At 45.8% G+C, this 18,060-nt stretch overlaps 2 protein-coding genes across 4 annotated transcripts in view; one reads left to right on the top strand and one right to left on the bottom strand.

Annotated features, from left to right (window-relative positions):
• Window positions 1-992, top strand: part of MTOR (mechanistic target of rapamycin kinase) — a 95,024-nt gene extending 94,032 nt beyond the window's left edge. For both annotated transcript variants that reach the window (XM_058161019.1, XM_058161020.1), the window contains one exon: window positions 120-992. In XM_058161019.1, the coding sequence (XP_058017002.1) occupies window positions 120-135 (16 nt within the window). In that variant the 3' untranslated portion in view covers window positions 136-992. The remainder of the gene's footprint in view (window positions 1-119) is intronic.
• Window positions 573-11,636, bottom strand: LOC131186987 (F-box only protein 44-like). Of its 2 annotated transcripts, none has more exons than XM_058161023.1 (6): window positions 11,360-11,636; window positions 5,357-5,602; window positions 4,596-4,773; window positions 3,467-3,562; window positions 2,359-2,491; window positions 573-1,553 (listed from the first exon to the last, which is right to left on the bottom strand). In XM_058161023.1, the coding sequence occupies exons 2-6, from the start codon at window positions 5,592-5,594 to the stop codon at window positions 1,233-1,235; spliced, it is 966 nt and encodes a 321-aa protein (XP_058017006.1). In that variant the 5' UTR covers window positions 5,595-5,602; window positions 11,360-11,636; the 3' UTR covers window positions 573-1,232. The 2 variants fall into 2 exon arrangements, with proteins under 2 accessions (XP_058017006.1, XP_058017005.1); XM_058161022.1 differs by lacking the exon at window positions 11,360-11,636 and adding an exon at window positions 7,291-7,708.
• Between the last annotated feature and the right edge of the window lie 6,424 nt (window positions 11,637-18,060).

Below are 18,060 nucleotides of genomic sequence, written 5' to 3' on the forward strand. Positions count from 1 at the left end.
TCCCTCCCAAATCCCAAGCGAAAGCTCAGTTGGACTTCAAAAGTAAAGCTGTCCCAGTTCTGTAGGAACTCCCTGCCAAGTTGGTTTGACTGCTTGGTGACTACTCTCTTCTCCTCCAGGTGCCCTTTCTGGTAACCGAAGAGCTGCGTCCAACCCTTTTCTTGGCTCCCTCTCTCGGCTCTACTATCCCCACGGGACTGTTTCCCAGAAGCGATGGGGGGTAAAGATAGACTGCGGCTTGAGGGTGGAGGGAAAACAGTTTTTCTCAAAAGTTGGGAAGTTGTGGACGAGGAAAAAAAGAAAAAGAAAGGAAGGAAGGAAGGCTTCTTTTACAAGACACAACCACCAAGACACGGCTAATAATGTAGTCCAGCCATTTCTGGGCCCCAGATCTCCTTGTTTCAGGTGTGGGGAAACTGAAGAATGCCTTAGGAATCAGCCATTAGTTCACCTGACTGGTCAATACGTAGGCCAGCCAGGCTGCAGCGGAAGTTTGCGAAGCCACAATTGAAGCATGTTTTTTGAGATAGCACGGAATGGCAATTGTTGTAGAAACGATGAGCCGGCACAAATTAGGGGCCTCGCAGAAGATTTTATTATTCTAGGCCATTGTCATAACAGCCCAGAAAACGAAGGGACAATAAAGTACTTAACACTGAATGTTACAACATTTGCAGAGACAGTGGAAAGAAAATAGATCTTTTCAGAAGGAAAACAGAATTCAACCTCTGGTAGAATATCCACCTGTTCCCTCACTATTTTTGCTTGTGCATTCTTACTCCTTGTGGGCGGAGGGGGAGACCAAAACGTCATTGTGAAGCGTTCAAAAACTTTGGAGAGCAGTGGTTTTTCCCAACGGTAGACCTTGCGAGCAAACTGCACAAATTGTGTTTTTTTTTGTGCGTGTGTGTTTCGATGCCTTGCGGTAGCCTAATATATATTTTTTTTCTCCTCTCTCGTGCCCAATAAAAAGTCCATCCTGTCGTACGGTCTGGATTCTGGATGTGCTTTCTTTAAAAAAACAACAACACCCTGCCTCTTGTTTCAGAAAGGAAACGAGAAGGAGATAACGACCTCTGGGCCACTTCGCCCCGTTTTTCCGGTACCGCTACTTCACTTTTCAACTTTTCTGGGGGAGGAAAAGGTTCGTAAAAGAACACACCTCTGGTTTTTTTTGCGTCTGCTCTTTTTCCTACGCGACTTAAGGCGAGCAGAGACCGTTTGAACCAGGTTCAGCGGAAGGCACCCAATCTGCACTTCGGCGTCATTGACCAGTGAATGTAGTTCCCCCGGCAGGGACATTGGCTGAAGTGACAGTGTCTAATGTCTCGGCCGTGTCGGCGGTACATGGCCTTGTCTAGGGAGAACGGCCCGACGGTGACGCTCGTTTTGGTAATCCTCATTCTTTGGGATTTCCCCCTCTCTTTGGCCATCTTCAAGCACTTCATGAGTTTGGTGCCGCAGCTCGACTGCTGCCAGTTGAAATGCAGGCCTTGGTGCTGGAAAAATATGTGACGGATTCCCGGAGGGACGTTGTGAAAGGCGTGCGATACCTGCCAAAGAGAGAGTAGGAGAGTAGTAACTGTGAGAGGGATCTTGGAGTCCTAGTGGACAACCATTTGGATATGAGCCAGCAGTGTGCAGCAGCTGCCAAAAAAGCCAACACAGTTCTGGGCTGCATAAACAGAGGGATAGAATCAAGATCACGTGAAGTGTTAATACAACTTTATAATGCCTTGGTAAGGCCACACTTGGGATACTGCATCCAATTTTGGTCGCCACGATGTAAAAAAGATGTGGAGACTCTAGAAAGAGTGCAGAGAAGAGCAACAAAGATGATTAGGGGACTGGAGGCTAAAACATATGAAGAACGGTTGCAGGAACTGGGTATGTCTAGTTTAATGAAAAGAAGGACCAGGGGAGACATGATAGCAGTCTTCCAATATCTCAGGGGCTGCCACAAAGAAGAGGGAGTCAAACTATTCTCCAAAGCACCTGAGGGCAGGACAAGAAGCAATGGGTGGAAACTAACCAAGGAGAGAAGCAACTTAGAACTAAGGAGGAATTTCCTGACAGTTAGAACAATTAATCAGTGGGACAACTTGCCTGCAGAAGTTGTAAATGCTCCAACACTGGAAGTTTTTAAGAAAATGTTGGATAGCCATTTGTCTGAGATGGTGTAGGGTTTCCTGCCTGGGCAGGGGGTTGGACTAGAAGGCCTCCAAGGTCCCTTCCAATTCTGTTATTATGTTATGTTATGCTATGAGGAGAAGAAAAGAGGGAGTTGGCTTTGAGATGAACCTCAGCGCCGGGTGGGAAACAGGACACAGCCATTCCAGGAGATTCCCCTTCTCTTACCTGACGCCATTCGTCATTATACTCGGAGTCATATTTGTATTTGTTCTCGGAGTGATACTCTCGGATGACCGTGAAGTCCTCGGACAAGAGCTTCACGCACAACTCGTAATGGCTGTTGAAGCTGCTGTAAAACCTATTGTGGGGGAAAGCAAGAGAGGCAAGGTTTGAACCCGGCACAGTCAGAGAGGGCTTGGGTTATCTAGAGCAGGGGTCCCCAACCTTTCGGACATCAGGGACCACTAAATTCATAATTTTAAATTCCACGGACCACTAATATGATCTGGATGGGCGAGCGTGGCTAGGTGGTCATGTGACTTGTTGGGCATGGCCAACTCGATGTCACTCACATTGAGGGGCGCTTCGCTGGCCTCTACTCACCCCTTCCTAGTGACTCCTCACCTGCCTGCCTGGGCTCCTGAGGGCCCCAACAGGAAGCAGTTGTTGGAGCTAAGCAGCCACCAAGAGAAAGAGTTGGCAAAACAATTCTGTTCAAATTGGATCTGGCCGAGAAGGAGGTTCAGCAGAAACACCTCACTGAGGACTAGGAGCATAGGCTTTCCAAGCAGAGGGAAGACCTGCGGGAGTGCAAGGCCAGGGACCGATGCCTGGAGGCTCAGCGGGCTGAGATGGTCAGCCAGTTCCAGGCCATGATGCAGTCCCACTGGAACGAGGCCCTTTGGCTCTTTGCCACTAGCGGCACTTCCCTCCAGCCTTTGCCCAAAGCCCCACACCAGGAGACCGAAGCAGACCCCCGAGTCGGAATTTCTGCCCCCCTACGACCCACACAAAAAGACCCCGAAGGCGGAAACACTCTGCAGCAACACAAACGTTCATTGCACATATCCGGCCCAGGGCCCGTAATTTGAGGACTCCTGATTTAGTGCAATATAAAAAAAATGCAAATAATTTTTCTGCAAACCACCAGTTGCTGACCGCTGATCTAGAGCTCAACCTGGGTCTAGCAGTTGGTTGCCTCAGGAAGGTAAAGCTTTGCAGAGCTAGCCTTGCAGTCCAGATCTAAGCGGGGAGCCCCTATTTTTATCTCTCTCAAAGATTGCATCTGTTTCCTGCTCCCCTTATAACCAGGAGCTGGTGGTCTGGCCCTTACCAATCCTTCACCACAATTGTAGGTCTCCCGTCATCCATCAGCTGGTCCCAGTAACCTTCATCCTTCAAGGTGATGAGCTGAGACTTTGTGCAGAGCCTACCAGAGAAATGAACCACAAATTCAGAAACACAATCCTGCACTTCTGGCGGTTGGAGAGTGTCGTGTCCCACTCCTCTTCTGACATCCGGGTCGGGGAAGTCCGTATCAAGCGAGCCTCTGCAGCTCTGCCAAAGTCCTATCAGAGTCCTCGGGGCAGGCAGGAATCCAAGGTGTGACTTCAGCAATCCAGATAAGACTTTGCCTGACTCAGAGAATGCCAAAAAAGCAGATCCTTTATATAGGCCATGGGGTGTGGCTCCATGACTCAGCACTTATCCAGGCCTGCCCCTCCCTTCCTTTTGCTGACATCGCCTCTCCATTCTCCGGAAGCGAGGATCTGTCCACTGCATCATTTCGTCCCCAGCTGCCAGTAATCCCAGCTCGTGGCTGGCTTCAGGCGCACATGCTATCGGAGGGAGGTTTGTTTGCTCAGTTTCTCCGGGCATGGTGCCAGGACTGGGGGCTGGAGGCATGCCAGGACATTCTCCTGTACTATCAGTGTCTGGCAGGAGATGAGAAGGGCCCGGCTGCGGCAGGGGGGGTGAGCGAGGCACAACAGAGAGCTTCCGAGGCTGGGTTTTAACAAAACTCCGAATACATTGCAGCAGAAGGAACTGGGGGGATCTAATTGGGCGAAGCGGGTCTTTTTAAGTTCCCAAGCACCGAACAGGAGCAAAAGACATGGGAAGTTATTTTCAACCGTAGCGTTTAATGAGCTGAAAAATCAGAAAGAAAGCAGAACAAGCCACTTGGGATAGAGCGGACTCCACGCTGCCTGATTTAAATGAGATGAAATTAAAATCCTCCTCCTTTGGCTTGGGGGGGGGGAGGAAAAAATTTTCTGTCGAATAATCTTAAAAATCAAAATTCTGGCTGGACGGAATAAATCCATACAAAGCGAAACTCCCCTCTCTTATCGTTTTTGAGAGGAGGAAGTCTAGCTTGCCTGCAGAACGCCACAAATTCCCAAGGGGTTGGCTCCCTTCCCCGTCAATTAAATGTCAGAATAAACGTCACTATAATCACTCACCCATTGTACGCGGCAAAACATTTTTCAACTTCTTGATAGGGTATCCATTCATCTTTGATATAAATATTCCTCTGAAGGAAGTCCCAGGCCTGCAGCCTTGCAGAGTCTTTTTCAAAGATATCTTTAACTTTCCACTGTCCATTGGAAGGTGTGGCCGTATCCCAGAAGTCTAATCCTTCTGTGAAAAAGCCACAGGAAGTCAAAAGGAGAAGCATTGCCCCCCCCTTCGTTCCCGACTCTACGGGGCGGTGCTCCTCTCTGTTTCAAAGCCGAAGAGCCAGCGCTGTCCAAAGACGTCTCTGTGGTCAGGTGGCCGGCATGACTCAATGCCAAAGGCACATGGAACGCTTTTCCCACCAAAGGTGGTCCCTATTTTTCTACTTGCATTTTTTTACGTGCTTTCAAACTGCTAGGTTGGCAGAAGCTGGGACAAGTCATGGGAGCTCACCCTGTTACGCGGCGCTAGGGACTCGAACCGCTGAACTGCTGATCTTTCGATTGACAAGCTCAGCGTCTTAGCCACTTAGCCACCGTGTCCCTAAACACATTTATCTTAAAGGGACCAAGGGTTGGAGACCCCTGGTCCAGTTGCCTCTTGAAACAAAACACCTTTGGGTTCCTCCCAAAGACAGTTACTCGGTTTTTTTGTCCACCAGGGTTTGCTAGAGGAGACCTGTTGGGTCTTTGGAAGCGATCCCGGACCCCAGCATGGCCCTTGCAACCCACCCACCCTGCCGCCGCCAGGTGCAGTTGGGACTCACCTTCGCCGCAAGGGTTCTTGATTAAGTTCTTCTCCAAGTGGCAGAAAATGTAGAAGGTCTTCGGCATCTTCAGGCCGGCGTCCTCTTCTTGATACTTGTGCTTCCACAGGTAAGGGGTGTCCAGGACGTCTCGCCAACGTGAACAAACCAGCCGGCAGTTCCAGATCAGCTCGTTGATGGGGAGCAGGCGGAACACTGCCAGCAAAACGTCATCGGGGAGATCTTGAATGCTTGCCATGTTTCCGACTAGAGAGGAGAGAAGACGGGAGGCGAGGAAATATTTGATTTTGGGCCAGTGGGGAGCAGAACCACACCTAGGCAGGTGGTATCAGACGGATGGTCTTCTAGCTCCTTTTCAGCCCTATCAACACTGGCTTTTTTTTTTTATTTGCATTTATATCCCGCCCTTCTCCGAAGACTCAGGGCGGCTTACACTATGTCAAGCAATAGTCTGTATTATATACAAAGTCAACTTATTGCCCCCAACAATCTGGGTCCTCATTTTACCTACCTTATAAAGGATGGAAGGCTGAGTCAACCTTGGGCCTGGTGGGACTCGAACCGCTGAACTGCTGATCTTCGATTGACAAGCTCAGCGTCTTAGCCACTTAGCCACCGTGTCCCTAAACACATTTATCTTAAAGGGACCAAGGGTTGGAGACCCCTGGTCCAGTTGCCTCTTGAAACAAAACACCTTTGGGTTCCTCCCAAAGACAGTTACTCGGTTTTTTTGTCCACCAGGGTTTGCTAGAGGAGACCTGTTGGGTCTTTGGAAGCGATCCCGGACCCCAGCATGGCCCTTGCAACCCACCCACCCTGCCGCCGCCAGGTGCAGTTGGGACTCACCTTCGCCGCAAGGGTTCTTGATTAAGTTCTTCTCCAAGTGGCAGAAAATGTAGAAGGTCTTCGGCATCTTCAGGCCGGCGTCCTCTTCTTGATACTTGTGCTTCCACAGGTAAGGGGTGTCCAGGACGTCTCGCCAATGTGAACAAACCAGCCGGCAGTTCCAGATCAGCTCGTTGATGGGGAGCAGGCGGAACACCGCCAGCAAAACGTCATCGGGGAGATCTTGAATGCTTGCCATGTTTCCGACTAGAGAGGAGAGAAGACGGGAGGCGAGGAAATATTTGATTTTGGGCCAGTGGGGAGCAGAACCACACCTAGGCAGGTGGTATCAAGAGAGGTGGTCTTCTAGCTCCTTTTCAGGCCTATCAACACTGGCTTTTTTTTTTTATTTGCATTTATATCCCGCCCTTCTCCGAAGACTCAGGGCGGCTTACACTATGTCAAGCAATAGTCTGTATTATATACAAAGTCAACTTTTCTTGTCCTGCCTTCAGGTGTTTGGGAGAATAGCTTGACACCCTCCCCCACCCATCCACCCAACACTTCCCACCTCTCCTTTGTGGCAGCCCTTTAAACTGAGCTCTTGCCTGGAAAGAAAGAAAGAAAGAAAGAAAGAAAGAAAGAAAGAAAGAAAGAAAGAAAGAAAGAAAGAAAGAAAGAAAAGAAAAGCTTCAAAGCTCTTTAGAAGGCCAGATCCTGAAGAGGAAACTCAAATACTTAATGAGAAGGAAGGACTCCCTGGAGAAGAGCCGAATGCTGGGAACGATGGAGGGCAAAAGAAGAAGGGGATGGCAGAGAAGGAGGTGGCTGGATGGAGTCACTGAAGCAGTAGGCATGAGTTTAAATGGACTCCAGAGGATGGTAGAGGACAGGAAGGCCTGGAGGAACGTGGTCCATGGGGCCGCGTTGGGTCGGACACGACTTTGCAACCAACAACAACAACAACATCTCTGGGGAGAACCAGAGTGGGGTCTTTGCCAGGCCCCTTCACTCTTCAAGATCCAAATTCTGGATTAAGGAGGCCCACCCACTTGGCTTGCCCGGTGGGGGATCCAGCAAGGCTGGGGAGGGGAGGGGGGGTGGGTTACCTGGCTTGCAAGGAAGAAGAAACTGGTGCCCCCACCCTTGGGGCAGGAAAGCAGCTGCCGCCTTTCGTCCCAATCAGCAACAGGGTGTCGTAACTAAAGTGTAACTTTGCAAAGATGCAGAGGAGAGAAAGGCGTTTCCCTGCATTGCTGTTTTAAGAGGCTGGATGGGTGGGACGGGGACGGGGGGGGGAGGAGAGAGAGAGAGAAGTGGGGGGTGTGAGCCTGTCAGGCGAGGCTCCCTGCTCGCTCAGTGACGCATCTCCCGTCGTCGTCGTCGTCTCCCATCCTGGTCCAAAAGCTTCCCGGATGCTGTGGAAATTTACTAGGCGGTGACCAACACCGATTGGGGCATCCTTCCAGATGTTTAACGTCTCAGCTTGGGAGTAGAGCCAGATTGTAAAGTGGAAAGCGTCCATGAGAGAGAGACAGAGAGACAGAGAGAGGCAGAAGGAGGAGGAATGGCAATCTCTCCTCCCTTTCCTCTTGATCCCCTCTTGCGGCCACGCAGGGGGATGAAAGTGGGCCTGGGGAGTCTGGAAAAGAGTTCAAACCCACCCACCCACTCACCCACGCCCCTCCCAAGCTTTGTCCTAACCAGCTGTGAGAACAGGCATGAAAAGGAGAGAGTGGCTGTGGAGCATGGCCGTGGATTTATTTATTTATTTATTTGTCACAACAGTATATATAAGCATAAGCATGAAATAACTATACGATATCTAAGCATATATAAAAGCATAAGTATGGAATAACTATATTAATTGGAGATAACTAAAGGAAACATTAGGACAGGAACGGGTAGGCACATTGGTGCTCTTATGCACGCCCCTTACAGACTTCTTAGAAATGGGGTGAGGTCAATAGTAGACAGTTTTTGGTTAAAGTTTTGGGGACTTTGGGAAGAGACCACAGAGTCAGGTAGTGTATTCCAAGTATTAACAACTCTGTTACTGAAGTCATATTTTCTGCAATCAAGATTGGAGCAGTTAACATTAAGCTTAAATCTGTTGTGTGCTCGTGTATTGTTGCAATTGAAGCTGAAGTAGTCTTCGACAGGAAGGACATTGCAATAGATGATTTTATGAGTTAAACTCAGATTATTTCGAAGGCGGCGTAGTTCTAAATTTTCTAAGCCCATGATTTCAAGTCTGGTGGCATAAGGTATTTTGTTTTATTCAGAGGAGTGAAGAACTCTTCTTGTAAAATATTTCTGGACACGTTCAATTGTATTAATGTCTGAAATGTGGTATGGGTTCCAGACTGGCGAGCTGTACGCTCACCTCTCTGGAACCCATACCTCATTTGGGTATGAATAGAATAGAATAGAATAGAATAGAATAGAATAGAATAGAATAGAATAGAATAGAATTTTTTATTGGCCAAGTGTGATTGGACACACAAGAAATTTGTCTTGGTGCATATGCTCTCAGTGTACATAAAAGAAAAGATACCTTCATCAAGGTACAACATTTACAACACAAATGATGGTCAATATATCAATATAAATCATAAGGATTATCAGCAACAAAGTTACAGCCATACAGTCATAAGTGGAAGGAGATGGGTGATGGGAACGATGAGAAGATTAATAGTAGTGCAGACTTAGTGAATAGTTTGACAGTGTTGAGGGAATTAGTTGTTTAGCAGAGGGATGGCGTTTGGGGAAAAACTGTTCTTGTGTCTAGTTGTTCTGGTGTGCAATGCTCTATAGCGTCGTTTTGAGGGTAGGAGTTGAAACAGTTTATGTCCAGGATGCGAGGGATCTGTAAATATTTTCACGGCCCTCTTCTTGATTCATGCAGTATACAGGTCCTCAATGGAAGGCAGGTTGGTAGCTATTGTTTTTTCTGCAGTTCTAATTATCCTCTGAAGTCTGTGTTTTTCTTGTTGGGTTGCAGAACCGAACCAGACAGTTATAGAGGTGCAAATGACAGACTCAATAATTCCTCTGTAGAACTGAATCAGCAGCTTCTCCAGCCCCACCTCCTCAGTCAATCTGAGGTCCTCAATGGGGTGGGGGGAGAAAGGCAGGGTGCAAAAGATTGTGGTTGGCATAAATTAAACTGAGTGCCTCCCCCTTTGGTGGCTTTAAGATACCCCTTCCTTGAGGGCTCCCCTCCTCCCCCCCAAAAAAAATTTGGGTGTCTTTTATCTGGCTGGAGTTCAGGAAGAAAATCCCACCCCCCACAGGGTTGAAATCAGCCAGCCTTGGTCCCTCCTTTTTTCAGGTATCAATAAACTTCATGGATGTTTTCCACCTCTTTAACTGTCTGGTTTGGTTCTGCAACCCAACAAGACAGACAGAGACTTCAGAGGATCATTAGAACAGAATTTATTGGCCAAGTGTGATTGGACACACAAAGAATTTTTTTAGCCAACACAGTTCTGGGCTGCATAAACAGAGGGATAGAATCAAGATCACGTGAAGTGTTAGTACCACTTTATAATGCCTTGGTAAAGCCACACTTGGAATATTGCATCCAGTTTTGGTCGCCACGATGTAAAAAAGATGTTGAGACTGTAGAAAGAGTGCAGAGAAGAGCAACAAAGATGATTAGGGGGCTGGAGGCTAAAACATATGAAGAACGGTTGCAGGAACTGGGTATGTCTAGTTTAACAAAAAGAAGGACTAAGGGAGACATGATAGCTGTGTTCCAATATCTCAGGGGCTGCCACAAAGAAGAGGGAGTCAAGCTATTCTCCAAAGCACCTGAGGGTAGAACAAGAAACGATGGATGGAAACTGATCAAGGAAAGAAGCAACTTAGAACTAAGGAGAAATTTCCTGACAGTTAGAACAATAAGTGGAACGACTTGCCTTCAGAAGTTGTGAATGCTCCAACACTGGAAATTTTTAAGAAAATGTTGGATAACCATCTGACTGAGATGGTGTAGGGTTTCCTGCCTGGGCAGGGGGTTGGACTAGAAGGCCTCCAAGGTCCCTTCCAACTCTGTTGTTATGTTATGTTATGAATTTGTTTTGGTGCATAGGCTTTCAGCGTACATAAAAGAAAAGGAAAAAAAAAACCTTCATCAAAGGTACAACATTTACAATAGAATAGAATAGAATAGAATAGAATTTTTATTGGCCAAGTGTGATTGGACACACAAGGAATTTGTTTTGGTGCATATGCTCTCAGTGTACATAAAAGAAAAAAAAATACCTTCATCAAAGGTACAACATTTACAACACAAATGATGGTCATAGGTTGCAATTTAACCCTTAATGATAGCAACAAAAAGTTACAGTCATGCAGTCATAAGTGGAAAGAGATTGGTGATGGGAACGATGAGAAGATTAATAGTAGTGCAGACTTAGTGAATAGTTTGACAGTGTTGAGGGAATTAGTTGTTTAGCAGAGTGATGGCCTTCGGGAAAAAACTGTTCTTGTGTCTAGTTGTTCTGGTGTGCAATGCTCTATAGCGTCGTTTTGAGGGTAGGATTTGAAACAGTTTATGTCCTGGATGCGAGGGATCTGTAAATATTTTCACGGCCCTCTTCTTGATTCATGCAGTATACAGGTCCTCAATGGAAGGCAGGTTGGTAGCAATTATTTTTTAAGTGGAAAATATGTGAAAGCTGCTAAATTTATTTCTGCTAAATAAATAAATAAATAAATAAAGCCAGGCGATAGCACCTACTCGAAAGTAAATCAAGAAGCTTGTAATTGTGGAGCTTGTCTGGCAAGAACAAAGAGGGCTTATCTACAGGAAATAAAAGTAAAGCTTGTAACAATTCTGGGTGGTTAGAAAGCTGATAAAAGTAACGAAGAGTTAGGCAACTTGCAGACCTCAGCTAAACGTTAGGAATAGAGATGGCCCGCAGCAAATAAAATGTGTATAACTCCTGGAGGCATTCCTTAGCCAAGGCTTAGGAATAGGGACACCAATAGAACAAATTGTAGAATTATTACTAAAGTGTTTATTAAGACGATATGTCTTATTATCCCGCCTCCTCCTTGAGCGAATATGTATGAAGCTTTCTCAATCCTTGGTTTTTTGGCTCTCATGGCAGTTTGGCCAGCAGCCCTTTCCCTTGGGGTACCCCAATAAAAAGCAATCAAAAGCCGCACCTCGTGTCTGGCGTCCTTCGTTGACCTCGGCACCAGGCTCAGACCCGAATTGGGGACAACAGTGTGGCTTGGTTTCTGGCTTGCCGCAGCCCAGTGCTGGGGTCGGGGACCCCCGTTCTAAGGCATGTATGGTGGACGAGTGTCAACCTCTGAAGGGCCCGAGGTTGGGGAAAGAAAGCTGGATAGCAAAAGCTGAGCTTTGAGCTTCAGTTTCCCTTGCTGAGGCCTCAGTGGGAAAAATGCAGCGGTGGCTCTCCGCCCACAGAGTTTTCCCCAAAACACGTCACCAGGAAGCAGGCGAGAGCTGGGAACAGCTTACTGCTACCCTAGGACTTCCTGTTCTGGCGTGTAAACAATCAGGCTAACACCAGCGGGCAAGGAGGAGTCAGTGTGTCTTATTTTCTTGGACCCTTGCTTCCCGATCCAGTAGCAGCTCTTAATTTGGCAGGTTTTCAAGGAGACCCTGACCATCTCTTCCAAAACTCCACTCTTTCTTACTGACACTTCCCTGCGCAAAAGGTAGAAAGATTTCAAAAAAGATACAGGAGAAAGCATTGGAGATGTTGGTACCCACAAGCTAGTTCTCCGAGGTCTGTCTGGCCAGGGAGGAGGAGGAGGAGGAGGGGGTGGGGAATGCCCGATTCGTTTGTACAGAATGACGCAAGTTGTTTGAGGTCACACAGACCTCAACTAGACACAACTAGTGCAGCTGTTTGTTTGATTCCTGGATGTTGACGCCCTCTGGAGAACTCAAGAGCTAACAAGCCACTTTGATGGACTTTGGATTTATTTTTGCATTTACGGTTTATTGGGTTTTTTTCCATGAATTTATAAAAAGACTTCTATGCACAGCTGCAATGAGGGAATGAGCTTCTGAACAGGAATGTCCTTCCTGTTGAAGACTACTTCAGCTTCAATCACAACAATACACGAGCACACAACAGATTTAAGCTTAATGTGAACCGCTCCAATCTTGATTGCAGAAAATAGGACTTCAGTAACAGAGTTGTTAATGCCTGGAATGCACTACCAGACTCTGTGGTCTCTTCCCAAAATCCCCAAAACTTCAACCAAAAACTATCTACTATTGACCTCACCCCATTTCTAAGAAGTCTGTAAGGGGCGTGCATAAGAGCACAAGCGTGCCTACCGTTCCTGTCCTATTGTTTCCTTTCATTATATCCAATTAATATAGTTATTACATACTCATACTTATATATATGCTTATATATTGTATATTTATTTCATGCTTATGCTTATATATACTGTGTGACAAAATAAAATAAATAAAAATAAATAAATAAAATGAAAGACCCTCTGCTTTCAAAGTTTGAAGAAGTTTAGCCACTTTCCCTGAGCATTTAAAATTGGGTTTGCAAGCTGGTGTTCTTTCGAACATATGCAGAGTGCTGTCTTCCCTCGAAAATAAAGCTGGGCTTGCTTGCTAGGAATTAAAAGTTGGCTCTTATTTGTTGCATAGCTCTTATTTGTTGCATAGCCCTTCGAGGACGTACATACCGTACAGGTTGTCCTTGACTTATGATAACAGTTGAGCCCAAAATTTCTGTTGCTAACTTAGTTTTGCCCCATTTCTTGCCACAACCGTTAAATTAATCTTCACAGTTAGTGGAGTTATTGACCCCGGTTCAGGGCTGAAATTCAGCAGGTTCTGGAGAACAGGTAGCAGAAATTTTGAGTAGTTTGGAGAACTGGCAAATACCCTCTCTGGCTGGCCTCAGAGTGGGGAGGGAATGGGGATTTCGCAGCATCCTTCCCCTGGAGCAGGGTGGGAATGGAGATTTCGCAGTATCCTTTCCCTGGAGCGGGGTGGGAATGGAGATTTTACAGTATCCTTCTCCTGGAGTGGGGAGGGAATGGAGATTTCACAGTATCCTTCCCCTGGAGTGGGGAGGGAATGGAGATTTCACAGTATCCTTCCCCTGGAGCAGGGTGGGAATGGAGGTTTTGCAATATCCTTCCCCTGGAGTGGGAGGAATGGAGATTTCACAGTATCCTTCCCTGGAGTGGGAGGAATGGAGATTTTACAGTATCCTTCCCTGGAGTGGGAGGAATGGAGATTTCACAGTATCCTTCCCTGGAGCAGGGTGGGAATGGAGATTTTACAGTATCCTTCCCTGGAGTGGGAGGAATGGAGATTTCACAGTATCCTTCCCTGGAGTGGGAGGAATGGAGATTTCACAGTATCCTTCCCTGGAGTGGGAGGAATGGAGATTTCACAGTATCCTTCCCTGGAGCAGGGTGGGAATGGAGATTTTACAGTATCCTTCCCTGGAGTGGGAGGAATGGAGATTTTACAGTATCCTTCCCTGGAGCAGGGTGGGAATGGAGATTTCACAGTATCCTTCCCTGGAGTGGGAGGAATGGAGATTTTACAGTATCCTTCCCTGGAGTGGGAGGAATGGAGATTTTACAGTATCCTTCCCTGGAGTGGGAGGAATGGAGATTTCACAGTATCCTTCCCTGGAGTGGGAGGAATGGAGATTTTACAGTATCCTTCCCTGGAGTGGGAGGAATGGAGATTTTACAGTATCCTTCCCTGGAGCAGGGTGGGAATGGAGATTTTACAGTATCCTTCCCTGGAGTGGGAGGAATGGAGATTTTACAGTATCCTTCCCTGGAGTGGGAGGAATGGAGATTTCACAGTATCCTTCCCTGGAGTGGGAGGAATGGAGATTTCACAGTATCCTTCCCTGGAGTGGGAGGAATGGAGATTTTACAGTATCCTTCCCTGGAGTGGGAGGAATGGAGATTTCACAGTATCCTTCCCTGGAGTGGGAGGAATGGAGATTTTACAGTATCCTTCCCTGGAGTGGGAGGAATGGAGATTTTACAGTATCCTTCCCTGGAGCAGGGTGGGAATGGAGATTTTACAGTATCCTTCCCTGGAGTGGGAGGAATGGAGATTTTACAGTATCCTTCCCTGGAGTGGGAGGAATGGAGATTTTACAGTATCCTTCCCTGGAGTGGGAGGAATGGAGATTTTACAGTATCCTTCCCTGGAGCAGGGTGGGAATGGAGATTTCACAGTATCCTTCCCTGGAGTGGGAGGAATGGAGATTTCACAGTATCCTTCCCTGGAGCAGGGTGGGAATGGAGATTTCACAGTATCCTTCCCTGGAGTGGGAGGAATGGAGATTTCACAGTATCCTTCCCTGGAGTGGGAGGAATGGAGATTTTACAGTATCCTTCCCTGGAGCAGGGTGGGAATGGAGATTTCACAGTATCCTTCCCTGGAGCAGGGTGGGAATGGAGATTTTACAGTATCCTTCCCTGGAGTGGGAGGAATGGAGATTTCACAGTATCCTTCCCTGGAGTGGGAGGAATGGAGATTTCACAGTATCCTTCCCTGGAGCAGGGTGGGAATGGAGATTTTACAGTATCCTTCCCTGGAGTGGGAGGAATGGAGATTTCACAGTATCCTTCCCTGGAGTGGGAGGAATGGAGATTTCACAGTATCCTTCCCTGGAGCAGGGTGGGAATGGAGATTTCACAGTATCCTTCCCTGGAGCAGGGTGGGAATGGAGATTTTACAGTATCCTTCCCTGGAGCAGGGTTTAAAGTTCATGAGCTCTGAAAAATGAGCTTTCTCTGTCTTTGAAATAAGGATCTAAATTACTTCCTTCTGTGGCCAATGGTTGGGTCAACTTTAACTGTTTCCTCTTTTGATAAAGCTTCAAAGTGCAACTCAACTCTTTTAATCACAGATAAAAGCACAGAAATAAACAGTGTTATCTTACAGAGTTCCTGATTCATCCAAATATCGCCATTTTTTTTCACCTCGAAAAAGTAGTGTTTTTTCCTTTAATTTTACAAAATAATTCAAAAGCATCCAATGGCAACAAGAGACCTGAGATATTTACGAAGAGTTTTCAACGGTGGAAAACTGAGAATTAAAAGGCAGCTCAGACATTTCTAGACAAGGAGATTCAAAAAAAAAAAAAGATGGTTTATTTCCATATTTTTATATATATACCACATTTAACTATATACTGTACTTCACAACAGAGGATCAGTCTTCCTTAGACTTGTTCAGGCAACTAAAAAAATAACCTTTGACAAATTTGGCCTGGAATTTCAAAAGTTTTACTTTTAATCTATTTCGAATCAAACCTGCCTCTGAATTTGCCTAAAAGAAGCAGTATGGGAGAAAGCAAAGTACACATGGTGAATATCGATAATTAGCACGTCGCAATCAAGGCATTTAACACATTAAAAAAAAAAGAATCAAATTTCCCTCTTGCCCGCATGGGGTCCAGCTTCATATTTGTTCTCGCTTGTTCTCCCAACGTGGCTTGTGAAGTGTGGTTTTTTTTGGTCGCAGAATGTGTGTGTGTGTGTGAAAAAGAGCCTTTTGTGATCTCTAAGCCCGAACGTTTAACGGGAAACTTCAACGTGGAAATGACCTCCAATAATCAGTTCTACTTGCTATTTCCCCCCCTCCCCGTGATCTGAAAATATTGCCATCGTCCCGTAAAATGATCATCAGCAGCGTGTAGGATTGGTGTGCAAATGTAAACGTATAGCTTCAGAGAATACTTCGAAGCAGAGGAAATTCCTCCCTTCAAAAACGATATCAAAACATAAAAAGTGCTAAATTAAGAGTTCTGCCCCCCTCATCATACTAAATCAACCGCAATACTGCTGTTGGTTACTTTCACTTCAGACCGCCAGCCCACTCGGTGTTCAAAATCCACATGGCGCACTCCGGACGGATAATTTTCAAAGACGTGCGAAACCTACAGAGGAGAGAAGCGCATACAGAATAATAGGAGTTGGGAGGACCCTGGAGGTCTTCTAGTCCAACCCCTGCTCCGGCAGAAATTATTAGAATGTATTAGAAACGCACAATAGGTAAATAATAATAATCCCAAGTGACTTTAATTTTACAAAATAATTCAAAAGCATCCAATGGCAACAAGAGACCTGAGATATTTACGAAGAGTTTTCAACGGTGGAAAACTGAGAATTAAAAGGCAGCCTGCGCAGACATTTCTAGACAAGGAGATTCAAAAAAAAAAAAAAAGATGGTTTATTTCCATATTTTTTTATATATATACCACATTTAACTATATACTGTACTTCACAACAGAGGATCAGTCTTCCTTAGACTTGTTCAGGCAACTAAAAAAATAACCTTTGACAAATTTGGCCTGGAATTTCAAAAGTTTTACTTTTAATCTATTTCGAATCAAACCTGCCTCTGAATTTGCCTAAAAGAAGCAGTATGGGAGAAAGCAAAGTACACATGGTGAATATCGATAATTAGCACGTCGCAATCAAGGCATTTAACACATTAAAAAAAAAAGAATCAAATTTCCCTCTTGCCCGCATGGGGTCCAGCTTCATATTTGTTCTCGCTTGTTCTCCCAACGTGGCTTGTGAAGTGTGGTTTTTTTTGGTCGCAGAATGTGTGTGTGTGTGTGTGTGTGTGTGTGTGTGTGAAAAAGAGCCTTTTGTGATCTCTAAGCCCGAACGTTTAACGGGAAACTTCAACGTGGAAATGACCTCCAATAATCAGTTCTACTTGCTATTTCCCCCCCCCCCCCGCTTCCCCGTGATCTGAAAATATTGCCATCGTCCCGTAAAATGATCATCAGCAGCGTGTAGGATTGGTGTGCAAATGTAAACGTATAGCTTCAGAGAATACTTCGAAGCAGAGGAAATTCCTCCCTTCAAGACTACTTCAGCTTCAATCACAACAATACACGAGCACACAATAGATTTAAGCTTAATGTGAACCGCTCCAATCTTGATTGCAGAAAATAGGACTTCAGTAACAGAGTTGTTAATGCCTGGAATGCACTACCAGACTCTGTGGTCTCTTCCCAAAATCCCCAAAACTTCAACCAAAAACTATCTACTATTGACCTCACCCCATTTCTAAGAAGTCTGTAAGGGGCGTGCATAAGAGCACAAGCGTGCCTACCGTTCCTGTCCTATTGTTTCCTTTCATTATATCCAATTAATATAGTTATTACATACTCATACTTATATATATGCTTATATATTGTATATTTATTTCATGCTTATGCTTATATATACTGTGTGACAAAATAAAATAAATAAAAATAAATAAATAAAATGAAAGACCCTCTGCTTTCAAAGTTTGAAGAAGTTTAGCCACTTTCCCTGAGCATTTAAAATTGGGTTTGCAAGCTGGTGTTCTTTCGAACATATGCAGAGTGCTGTCTTCCCTCGAAAATAAAGCTGGGCTTGCTTGCTAGGAATTAAAAGTTGGCTCTTATTTGTTGCATAGCTCTTATTTGTTGCATAGCCCTTCGAGGTCGTACATACCGTACAGGTTGTCCTTGACTTATGATCACAATTGAGCCCAAAATTTCTGTTGCTTAGTTTTGCCCCATTTCTTGCCACAACCGTTAAATTAATCTTCACAGTTAGTGGAGTTAGTAACCCCGGTTCAGGGCTGAAATTCAGCAGGTTCTGGAGAACCGGTAGCAGAAATTTTGAGTAGTTTGGAGAACTGGCAAATACCCCCTCTGGCTGGCCTCAGAGTGGGGAGGGAATGGGGATTTCGCAGCATCCTTCCCCTGGAGCAGGGTGGGAATGGAGATTTCGCAGTATCCTTTCCCTGGAGTGGGGTGGGAATGGAGATTTTACAGTATCCTTCTCCTGGAATGCGGAGGGAATGGAGATTTCACAGTATCCTTCCCCTGGAGCAG

Source organism: Ahaetulla prasina, chromosome 18, assembly GCF_028640845.1.
Source record: "Ahaetulla prasina isolate Xishuangbanna chromosome 18, ASM2864084v1, whole genome shotgun sequence".
NCBI classification, from domain to species: domain Eukaryota; kingdom Metazoa; phylum Chordata; class Lepidosauria; order Squamata; family Colubridae; genus Ahaetulla; species Ahaetulla prasina.

Coding starts and splice junctions, on each gene's coding strand:
- LOC131186987 (XM_058161023.1), bottom strand. CDS start 5,594: ATGGCAAGCATTCAAGATCTCCCCGATGACGTTTTGCTGGCAGTGTTC. Junction 3,563..4,595: donor TGTTTTGCCGCGTACAATGG/GTGAGTGATTAT, acceptor TTTCTCTGGTAG/GCTCTGCACAAAGTCTCAGC. Junction 1,554..2,358: donor ATAATGACGAATGGCGTCAG/GTAAGAGAAGGG, acceptor TCTCTTTGGCAG/GTATCGCACGCCTTTCACAA.